This window comes from Pseudophryne corroboree, chromosome 2 (assembly GCF_028390025.1).
Source record: "Pseudophryne corroboree isolate aPseCor3 chromosome 2, aPseCor3.hap2, whole genome shotgun sequence".
NCBI lineage: Eukaryota > Metazoa > Chordata > Amphibia > Anura > Myobatrachidae > Pseudophryne > Pseudophryne corroboree.
The window spans coordinates 703,326,310-703,338,315 of record NC_086445.1 but is presented as its reverse complement, the minus strand read 5'-3'; the positions used below and the strand labels follow the sequence as shown (position 1 = coordinate 703,338,315).

Genomic DNA, 12,006 nt, shown 5'->3' with positions numbered 1-12,006 from the left:
CTTTGTAGTTCTTTTTCCTTTGGCGGCGTGCCGCACATACGTTTAGTTTTTAGGTAGTTTATAGCCCCTAGCGTGGTTGTTTCAGTTAGAGGTCCCCTTGTTATTACCCTGTCTCAGTTCACGCCTTGTCTCTCTTTAAGACCTGAGGGGGCATCGGAGTTGGGCAGACCTAATCCGCCCTTCAAACGCGGCTGCCATGGGCCCAAGAAACCATAGTCGTTCAGGCGTGAATTGATAACACGAGTAAGACAACGGAGGTAGGGTGCTAGGGGCTATTTCCTTCCCATTTCCCAATCCCAGCATTCCGTCTTGGTGCTCAGGACTCACTACATAAGATCTCCCCTGTCCTGAGCATCAGGATCGTAACAGCTTCATTGTGCACCTTTAAAAAAAAATTAAAGTGTTAAAAATCAAGAAAAAAAATGCATGGGGTCCCCCCTCCTAAGCACAACCAGCCTCTGGCTCTTTGAGCCGGTCCTGGTTGCAAAAATATGGGAAAAAAATTAACAGGGGTTCCCCCATATTTTAACAACCAGCACCGGGCTCTGCGCCTGGTCCTGGTGCCAAAAATACGGGGGACAAAAAGCGCAGGGGTCCCCCGTATTTTTAAAACCAGCACCGGGCTCCACTAGTCAGAGATAATGCCACAGCCGGGGGACACTTTTATATAGGTCCCTGCGGCCCTGGCATTAAATCACTAACTAGTCACCCCTGGCCGGGGTACCCTGGAGGAGTGGGGACCCCTTAATTCAAGGGGTACCCCCCCTCCAGCCACCCAAGGGCCAGGGATGAAGCCCGAGGCTGTCCCCCCCATCCAAGGGCTGCGGAAGGGGGGGCTGATAGCCATGTGTAAAAATAAGAATATTGTTTTTTGTAGCAGTACTACAAGTCCCAGCAAGCCTCCCCCGCAAGCTGGTACTTGGAGAACCACAAGTACCAGCATGCTGTGGAAAAACGGGCCCACTGGTACCTGTAGTACTACTACAAAAAAAATACCCAAATAAAAACAGAACTCACACACCTTGAAAGTAAAACTTTATTACATACATGCACACCTACATTCACACATACTTACCTATGTTCACATGAGGGTCGGTCCACTTCTCCAAGTAGAATCCATGGGGTACCTGAAATTAAAATTATACTCACAAAAATCCAGTGTAGATCGGTCCTCTTCTGAGCTTGTAATCCACGTATTTGGCAAAAAAACAAACCGAAAAACCCGAACCACGCACTGAAAGGGGTCCCATGTTTACACATGAGACCCCTTTCCCCGACTGCCGAGACCCCCCGTGACTCCTGTCACTGAGGGTCCCTTCAGCCAATCAGGGAGCGCCACGTCGTGGCACTCTCCTGATTGCCTGTGCACTCCTGAGCTGTCAGTCAGGCTGCGCACGGCAGAGATACAATGGTGGGAACTTTGCGGTCAGCGGTGAGGTTACTCGCGGTCAACCGCTGACCGCAAAGTTTCCACCATTGGATACAATGTAGCGCCTATGCGCTACATTGTATCTCTGTCGTGCGCAGCCTGACTGAGAGTTCAGTGCTTGTCGTTCCTGGTTTGACGTCACAAACATACCCAGCGTTCGCCCAGACACTCCTCCGTTTCTCCAGCCACTCCCGCGTTTTTCCCAGAAACGGTAGCGTTTTTTCGCACACACCCATAAAACGGCCAGTTTCCGCCCAGAAACACCCACTTCCTGTCAATCACACAACGAACACCAGAACGAAGAAAAAACCTCGTAATTCCGTGAGTAAAATTCCTAACTGCATAGCAAATTTACTTGGCGCAGTCGCACTGCGGACATTGCGCATGCGCAGTAGCGACTAATCGCTCCGTTGCGAAAAAAAAATAACGAGCGAACAACTCGGAATGACCCCCCATGTGCACTGCAGGGGATGCAGATATAACATGTGCAGAGAGAGTTAGATTTGGGTGGGTTATTTTGTTTCTGTGCAGGATAAATACTGGCTGCTTTGTTTTACACTGCAATTTAGATTGCAGATTGAACACACCACACCCAAATCTAACTCTCTCTGCACATGTTATATCTGCCTCTCCTGCAGTGCACATGGTTTTGCCCAACTGCTAACAAAAATCCTGCTGCGATCAACTCAGAATTACCCCCATGGTTTTGCCCAACTGCTAACAAACTTGCTGCTGCGATCAACTCAGAATTAGGTCCACTGGCCCTCATTCCGAGTTGATCGGTCGCAAGGCGAATTTAGCAGAGTTACACACGCTAAGCCGCCGCCTACTGGGAGTGAATCTTAGCTTCTTAAAATTGCGACCGATGTATTCGCAATATTGCGATTACTAACTACTTAGCAGTTTCAGAGTAGCTCCAGACTTACTCTGCCTGTGCGATCATTTCAGTGCTTGTCGTTCCTGGTTGACGTCACAAACACACCCAGCGTTCGCCCAGGCACTCCCACCGTTTCCCCGGCCACTCCTGCGTTTTTTCCGGAAACGGTAGCGTTTTCAGCCACACGCCCATGAAACGCCGTGTTTCCGCCCAGTAACACCCATTTCCTGTCAATCACATTACGATCGCCGGAGCGAAGAAAAAGCCGTGAGTAAAAATACTTTCTTCATAGTAAAGTTACTTGGCGCAGTCGCAGTGCGAACATTGCGCATGCGTAGTAAGCGGATTTTCACTGCGATGCGATGAAAAATACCGAGCGAACAACTCGGAATGAGGGCCACTGTACGGTGGGGGTCTAGTAACTTGAGACTTAGCAAGGTCCCATCTCGGCCGGCCACCGGGAAGCAGATAGTGTGTAGCCCTAGATCCACGGATATACACTATCTGCTTCCCGGTGACTGGCCGATATTGTGACAACAGGGACAATGCTCACAGACTTTACAGCAAGGTACCTCTGAATTCCCCAGTACGCTAGCGTCAGCGACCATCCTCACACACCTGCAAGGGACATTGTGATCTGGGGTCATCCCATACTGATACCCTCCAACAAGGACCAATTTAGATGGCCCCTCAACAAGAATTAAGCCACACATAACATTGTATGAATTAACGACGCAAAAGGACTGTCTGTATGCCATTGCTATTTGCTGCAAACAGGGTATAACACCCCCAGGACAGTAAATGTTTGAAAAAGGGTCATGTGTTCTGACAATCATGTTTCAATTACACCATATAGATTGTAGGGTAAGGATATGGGGGGTAATTCAGAGTTGATCGCAGCAGCAAATTTGTTAGGTTGGGCAAAACCATGTGCACTGCAGGGGGGGGGGGCAGATATAACATGTGCAGAGAGAGTTAGATTTGGGTGGACTGTGTTCAAACTGAAATTTAAATTGCAGTGTAAAAATAAAGCAGACAGTATTTACCCTGCACAGAAACAAGATAACCAACCCAAATCTATCTCTCTCTGTACATGTTATATCTGCCACACCTGCAGTGCACATGGTTTTGCCCAACTGCTAACAAATTTGCTGCTGAGATCAACTCTGAATTACCCCCATGGAGACAACAGCATGAAAGCATGGAAAGATGGATCCCACAAATAGATCCACTACCATCAACCCTTCAGGAACTGGAAGATGCAGGTCATCACATTTGGGCCAAAATGACTCACAAAACATACCGACCTTTCCATGACAGAATCCATGCCTAGAAGAATTCAAGCCATACCAAGGGCAAAAGGTGGCCCAACAAAGAACTAAACCAGGGGTCATAATAATTTTATATACATACTTATAACTAGAGATGAGCGGATTCGGTTCATCGAGATCCGAACCCCCCCCCCCCCCCCCCGAACTTCACGTGGTTTACACGGGTCCGAGGCAGCCTCGGTTCTTCCCGCCTTGCTCGGTTAACCCGAACGAGGCAAAACGTCATCATCCCGCTGTCGGATTCTCGCAATATTCGGAGTCCATATAAAGAACCGCATGTCACTGCCATTTTCACTCGTGCATTGTAGATTGAGTGGAGAGGACGTGACTACGTTCTCTGCCTTAAAAGCTCAATATCTGTGCTCAGTGTCAGTGCTACATTGTGGTGACCACCAGTATATAGTACTACAGTACAGTAGCCCATTGCTGTATCTTGCTGCTCCGTGTCACTTCTAGTATCCTGATCAGTGCTCGCTCAATATCTGTGCTCAGTGTCAGTGCTACATTGTGGTGACCACCAGTATATATAGTACTACAGTACAGTAGCCCATTGCTGTATCTTGCTGCTCCGTGTCACTTCTAGTATCCTGAACAGTGCTCAGTGTCACTGGTCAGTGTCAGTGCTGCATTGTGGTGACCAGTATATAGTAGTACAGTACAGTAGTCCAGCACTGTTCTCGCTGCCCAGTGTCAGTTCTAGTATCCTCATCAGTGCTCAGTATCACTGGTCAGTGTCAGTGCTGCATTGTGGTGACCAGTATATAGTAGTACAGTACCGTAGTCCAGTGCTGTTCTGGCTGCCCAGTGTCAGTTCTAGTATCCTGAACAGTGCTCAATATCTGTGCTCAGTGTCAGTGCTGCATTGTGACCAGTATATAGAAGTACAGTACAGTAGTCCAGTGCTGTTCTCGCTGCCCAGTGTCAGTTCTAGTATCCTCATCAGTGCTCAGTATCACTGGTCAGTGTCAGTGCTGCATTGTGGTGACCAGTATATAGTAGTACAGTACAGTCGCCCATTGCTGTATCTCGCTGCCCAGTGTCAGTTCTAGTATCCTGAACAGTGCTCAATATCAGTGCTCAGTGTCAGTGCTGCATTGTGGTGACCAGTATATAGTAGTACAGTACAGTAGTCCAGTGCTGTTCTCGCTGCCCAGTGTCAGTTCTAGTATCCTTATCAGTGCTCAGTATCACTGGTCAGTGTCAGTGGTGACTAAAAGTCCAGTGTCTTGTAGGAATGTGCACTTGAAATTTTTCGGGTTTTGTGTTTTGGTTTTGGGTTCGGTTCCGCGGCCGTGTTTTGGGTTCGACCGCGTTTTGGCAAAACCTCACCGAATTTTTTTTGTCGGATTCGGGTGTGTTTTGGATTCGGGTGTTTTTTTAAAAAAACCCTAAAAAACAGCTTAAATCATAGAATTTGGGGGTCATTTTGATCCCAAAGTATTATTAACCTCAAAAACCATAATTTCAACTCATTTTCAGTCTATTCTGAATACCTCACACCTCACAATATTATTTTTCTAAAATTTGCACCGAGGTCGCTGGATGACTAAGCTAAGCGACCCTAGTGGCCGACACAAACACCCGGCCCATCTAGGAGTGGCACTGCAGTGTCACGCAGGATGGCCCTTCCAAAAAACACTCCCCAAACAGCACATGATGCAAAGAAGAAAAAAAGAGGCGCAATGAGGTAGCTGTGTGAGTAAGCTAAGCGACAATAGTGGCCGACACAAACACCTGGCCCATCTAGGAGTGGCACTGCAGTGTCACGCAGGATGGCCCTTCCAAAAAACACTCCCCAAACAGCACATGACGCAAAGAAGAAAAAAAGAGGCGCAATGAGGTAGCTGTGTGAGTAAGATAAGCGACCCTAGTGGCCGACACAAACACCTGGCCCATCTAGGAGTGGCACTGCAGTGTCACGCAGGATGGCCCTTCCAAAAAACACTCCCCAAACAGCACATGACGCAAAGAAGAAAAAAAGAGGCGCAATGAGGTAGCTGTGTGAGTAAGATAAGCGACCCTAGTGGCCGACACAAACACCTGGCCCATCTAGGAGTGGCACTGCAGTGTCACGCAGGATGGCCCTTCCAAAAAACACTCCGCAAACAGCACATGACGCAAAGAAGAAAAAAAGAGGCGCAATGAGGTAGCTGTGTGAGTAAGCTAAGCGACCCTAGTGGCCGACACAAACACCTGGCCCATCTAGGAGTGGCACTGCAGTGTCACGCAGGATGGCCCTTCCAAAAAACACTCCCCAAACAGCACATGACGCAAAGAAGAAAAAAAGAGGCGCAATGAGGTAGCTGTGTGAGTAAGCTAAGCGACCCTAGTGGCCGACACAAACACCTGGCCCATCTAGGAGTGGCACTGCAGTGTCACGCAGGATGGCCCTTCCAAGAAACATTCCCCAAACAGCACATGACGCAAAGAAGAATAAAAGAGGCGCAATGAGGTAGCTGTGTGAGTGTCACAACTGAGGGCCTGAGCTGACAGGAGGCAGCCTCAGTTGTAGGGGCTGAGATGTAACGGAACCTGGGAGGTTGTATCAGACCCCTAGACATGTAAGTAACATGTAGAATAACTGACCGAAGGCGTGACCACGACAACCAGGATAAAAGTCAATGATGTTTATTATGACAAATTCCGTAACACAGCAGCAGTAAAGGAAACATAAAAGTCAACAGAGGATAAATACAATTCCTGGGTACTACAGGGTGGCAAGGGCCACAGGCACTGGTAGTGTGAGACAGTTCTTATAATCTTCTAGTTGGAAAGTCCTTACCAGGCCTGACTGTAGCAATGGAGAGAACCCAGGATCGTACCAGCTGATGTTCCAGGAAAGGCTGGGCTGCTGAAGGTAAAACGGCTGCTGTGGATACTGGCTGGAACCAGACTGTTGTTGGTACGGAGTGGATACTGGCTGGAACCAGTTAAATAATAAACGAACTTGAGAGCGATGAAATAATAATGAAGTTTGGAGTTTGAGAGCGGTGAAATAATAATACCGGTGGAGAGTGGTAAACTGCAGAAAAGGACACCGGCCCTTTAAGAGAAGCTATACACTGCTGGAAGCTGGGCTGGAAGCAGGTGATTGTTTGAGAGCGGTGAAATAATAATACCGGTGGAGAGTGGTAAACTGCAGAAAGGACACTGGCCCTTTAAGAGAAGCTGTACACTGCTGGAAGCTGGGCTGGAAGCAGGTGATTGTTGTAGCTGGAAACAGGTGAGTCCAGAATGGATCGGGGAGTCAGGCTACACCGCAGATGGAATGCTGGTGCGGGTCTCTATAGCAGAAGTCTGGAGACAGGAGCTGGAACCTGGAAGACAACCACAGGAGAGAGACAAACTGGAACTAGGTTAGACAACCAAAGCACTGACGCCTTCCTTGCTCAGGCACAGCATACTTATACCTGCAGCAAGGAAGGGGTTGGCTAGGCAATTATGCAAATCAACAATACAGACAGCAGATTGGTGGAAATAATCAGATGACAAAATCCAAGATGGCTGCGCCCATGCAGACACTTGGAGGGAAGTTTGGTTTGTAATCCATGTGAGAATTGAAACAGTAATGGCGACGCCGGCCACAGGAGACAGGAGACGCCAGACTGACAAGCGCACATTTAACCACGCGGGCACAGCGGAGGCCGCGGCTGATGAAATCACCACTCTGACATTCTGCATGTGGAAACTCAGGAACAGCGGAATCCGGTCCTGGAACGCTGAGCCAGCCTTAGGAGGCATCTGAAGGGTAAGTAATGGCGTCCAGATACCCGGATCGTGACAGTGAGTAAGATAAGCGACCCTAGTGGCCGACACAAACACTTGGCCCATCTAGGAGTGGCACTGCAGTGTCACGCAGGATGGCCCTTCCAAAAAACACTCCCCAAACAGCACATGACGCAAAGAAAAATGAAAGAAAAAAGAGGTGCAAGATGGAATTGTCCTTGGGCCCTCCCACCCACCCTTATGTTGTATAAACAGGACATGCACACTTTAACCAACCCATCATTTCAGTGACAGGGTCTGCCACACGACTGTGACTGAAATGACGGGTTGGTTTGGACCCCCACCGAAAAAGAAGCAATTAATCTCTCCTTGCACAAACTGGCTCTACAGAGGCAAGATGTCCACCTCATCATCATCCTCCGATATATCACCGTGTACATCCCGCTCCTCACAGATTATCAATTCGTCCCCACTGGAATCCACCATCTCAGCTCCCTGTGTACTTTGTGGAGGCAATTGCTGCTGGTCAATGTCTCCACGGAGGAATTGATTATAATTCATTTTAATGAACATCATCTTCTCCACATTTTCTGGAAGTAACCTCGTACGCCGATTGCTGACAAGGTGAGCGGCGGCACTAAACACTCTTTCGGAGTACACACTTGTGGGAGGGCAACTTAGGTAGAATAAAGCCAGTTTGTGCAAGGGCCTCCAAATTGCCTCTTTTTCCTGCCAGTATAAGTACGGACTGTCTGACGTGCCTACTTGGATGCGGTCACTCATATAATCCTCCACCATTCTTTCAATGGTGAGAGAATCATATGCAGTGACAGTAGACGACATGTCCGTAATCGTTGTCAGGTCCTTCAGTCCGGACCAGATGTCAGCATCAGCAGTCGCTCCAGACTGCCCTGCATCACCGCCAGCGGGTGGGCTCGGAATTCTGAGCCTTTTCCTCGCACCCCCAGTTGCGGGAGAATGTGAAGGAGGAGATGTTGACAGGTCGCGTTCCGCTTGACTTGACAATTTTCTCACCAGCAGGTCTTTGAACCCCAGCAGACTTGTGTCTGCCGGAAAGAGAGATCCAAGGTAGGTTTTAAATCTAGGATCGAGCACGGTGGCCAAAATGTAGTGCTCTGATTTCAACAGATTGACCACCCGTGAATCCTTGTTAAGCGAATTAAGGGCTCCATCCACAAGTCCCACATGCCTAGCGGAATCGCTCCCTTTTAGCTCCTCCTTCAATGCCTCCAGCTTCTTCTGCAAAAGCCTGATGAGGGGAATGACCTGACTCAGGCTGGCAGTGTCTGAACTGACTTCACGTGTGGCAAGTTCAAAAGGTTGCAGAACCTTGCACAACGTTGAAATCATTCTCCACTGCGCTTGAGACAGGTACATTCCACCTCCTATATCGTGCTCAATTGTATAGGCTTGAATGGCCTTTTGCTGCTCCTCCAACCTCTGAAGCATATAGAGGGTTGAATTCCACCTCGTTACCACTTCTTGCTTCAGATGATGGCAGGGCAGGTTCAGGCGTTTTTGGTGGTGCTCCAGTCTTCTGTACGTGGTGCCTGTACGCCGAAAGTGTCCCGCAATTCTTCTGGCCACCGACAGCATCTCTTGCACGCCCCTGTCGTTTTTTTAAAAATTCTGCACCACCAACTTCAAGGTATGTGCAAAACATGGGACGTGCTGGAATTTGCCCATATTTAATGCACACACAATATTGCTGGCGTTGTCCGATGCACAAATCCACAGGAGAGTCCAATTGGGGTAAGCCATTCCGCGATGATCTTCCTCAGTTGCCGTAAGAGGTTTTCAGCTGTGTGCGTATTATGGAAACCGGTGATACAAAGCGTAGCCTGCCTAGGAAAGAGTTGGCGTTTGCGAGATGCTGCTACTGGTGCCGCCGCTGCTGTTCTTGCGGCGGGAGTCCATACATCTACCCAGTGGGCTGTCACAGTCATATAGTCCTGACCCTGCCCTGCTCCACTTGTCCACATGTCCGTGGTTAAGTGGACATTGGGTACAACTGCATTTTTTAGGACACTGGTGAGTCTTTTTCTGACGTCCGTGTACATTCTCGGTATCGCCTGCCTAGAGAAGTGGAACCTAGATGGTATTTGGTAACGGGGGCACACTACCTCAAGAAATTGTCTAGTTCCCTGTGAACTAACGGCGGATACCGGACGCACGTCTAACACCAACATAGTTGTCAAGGCCTCAGTTATCCGCTTTGCAACAGGATGACTGCTGTGATATTTCATCTTCCTCGCAAAGGACTGTTGGACAGTCAATTGCTTGGTGGAAGTAGTACAAGTGGGCTTACGACTTCCCCTCTGGGATGACCATCGACTCCCAGCAGCAACAACAGCAGCGCCAGCAGCAGTAGGAGTTACACGCAAGGATGCATCGGAGGAATCCCAGGCAGGAGAGGACTCGTCAGAATTGCCAGTGACATGGCCTGCAGGACTATTGGCATTCCTGGGGAAGGAGGAAATTGACACTGAGGGAGTTGGTGGGGTGGTTTGCGTGAGCTTGGTTACAAGAGGAAGGGATTTACTGGTCAGTGGACTGCTTCCGCTGTCGCCCAAAGTTTTTGAACTTGTCACTGACTTATTATGAATGCGCTGCAGGTGACGTATAAGGGAGGATGTTCCGAGGTGGTTAACGTCCTTACCCCTACTTATTACAGCTTGACAAAGACAACACACAGCTTGACAAATGTTGTCCGCATTTCTGGTGAAATACTTCCACACCGAAGAGCTGATTTTTTTGGTATTTTCACCAGGCATGTCAACGGCCCTATTCCTCCCACGGACAACAGGTGTCTCCCCGGGTGCCTGACTTAAACAAACCACCTCACCATCAGAATCCTCCTTGTCAATTTCCTCCCCAGCGCCAGCAACACCCATATCCTCCTCATCCTGGTGTACTTCAACACTGACATCTTCAATCTGACTATCAGGAACTGGACTGCGGGTGCTCCTTCCAGCATTTGCAGGGGGCGTGCAAATGGTGGAAGGCGCATGCTCTTCACGTCCAGTGTTGGGAAGGTCAGGCATCGCAACCGACACAATTGGACTCTCCTTGTGGATTTGGGATTTCGAAGAACGCACAGTTCTTTGCGGTGCTTTTGCCAGCTTGAGTCTTTTCATTTTTCTAGCGAGAGGCTGAGTGCTTCCATCCTCATGTGAAGCTGAACCACTAGCCATGAACATAGGCCAGGGCCTCAGCCGTTCCTTGCCACTCCGTGTGGTAAATGGCATATTGGCAAGTTTACGCTTCTCCTCAGACAATTTTATTTTAGATTTTGGAGTCCTTTTTTTACTGATATTTGGTGTTTTGGATTTTACATGCTCTGTACTATGACATTGGGCATCGGCCTTGGCAGACGACGTTGCTGGCATTTCATCGTCTCGGCCATGACTAGTGGCAGCAGCTTCAGCACGAGGTGGAAGTGGATCTTGATCTTTCCCTAATTTTGGAACCTCAACATTTTTGTTCTCCATATTTTAATAGGCACAACTAAAAGACACAGAGGTAGCTACAGCCGTGGACTACCGTACTGTGTCTGCTGCTAATATAGACTGGATGATAATGAGATGAAATCAATATATATTATATCACACTAGTACTGCAGCCGGACAGGTAGATATATTTATTATGTAATGACTGATGACGGACCTGCTGGACACTGTCAGCTCAGCAGCACCGCAGACTGCTACAGTAAGCTACTATAGTAGTATGTATAAAGAAGAAAGAAAAAAAAAAACCACGGGTAGGTGGTATACAATTATGGATGGACGAGCGACTGCCGACACAGAGGTAGCTACAGCCGTGGACTACCGTACTGTGTCTGCTGCTAATATAGACTGGATGATAATGAGATGAAATCAATATATATATATATATATATAATATCACTAGTACTGCAGCCGGACAGGTATATATATTTATTATGTAATGACTGATGACGGACCTGCTGGACACTGTCAGCTCAGCAGCACCGCAGACTGCTACAGTAAGCTACTATAGTAGTATGTATAAAGAAGAAAGAAAAAAAAAACCACGGGTAGGAGGTATACAATTATGGATGGACGAGCGACTGCCGACACAGAGGTAGCTACAGCCATGGACTACCGTACTGTGTCTGCTGCTAATATAGACTGGATGATAATGAGATGAAATCAATATATATATATATATTATCACTAGTACTGCAGCCGGACAGGTAGATATATTTATTATGTAATGACTGATGACGGACCTGCTGGACACTGTCAGCTCAGCAGCACCGCAGACTGCTACAGTAAGCTACTATAGTAGTATGTATAAAGAAGAAAGAAAAAAAAAAAACCACGGGTAGGTGGTATACAATTATGGATGGACGAGCGACTGCCGACACAGAGGTAGCTACAGCCGTGGACTACCGTACTGTGTCTGCTGCTAATATAGACTGGATGATAATGAGATGAAATCAATATATATATATATATAATATCACTAGTACTGCAGCCGGACAGGTATATATATTTATTATGTAATGACTGATGACGGACCTGCTGGACACTGTCAGCTCAGCAGCACCGCAGACTGCTACAGTAAGCTACTATAGTAGTATGTATAAGGAAGAAAGAAAA

At 48.0% G+C, this 12,006-nt stretch overlaps 1 protein-coding gene across 7 annotated transcripts in view; it reads right to left on the bottom strand.

The window, feature by feature from the left end:
* The window catches only part of LOC135045518 (complement receptor type 1-like), a 537,897-nt gene that overhangs the window by 67,468 nt on the left and 458,423 nt on the right, over positions 1-12,006 (bottom strand). Inside the window, exon 13 of one of the 7 annotated variants that reach the window (XM_063955311.1) lies at positions 6,679-6,954. The exons of the other annotated variants lie outside the window; for them this stretch is intronic. Within the exon in view, the coding sequence (XP_063811381.1) occupies positions 6,890-6,954 (65 nt within the window). The 3' untranslated portion in view covers positions 6,679-6,889. Of the gene's footprint in view, positions 1-6,678; positions 6,955-12,006 lie in introns of those variants that run through there. 7 annotated transcript variants of the gene reach the window in all.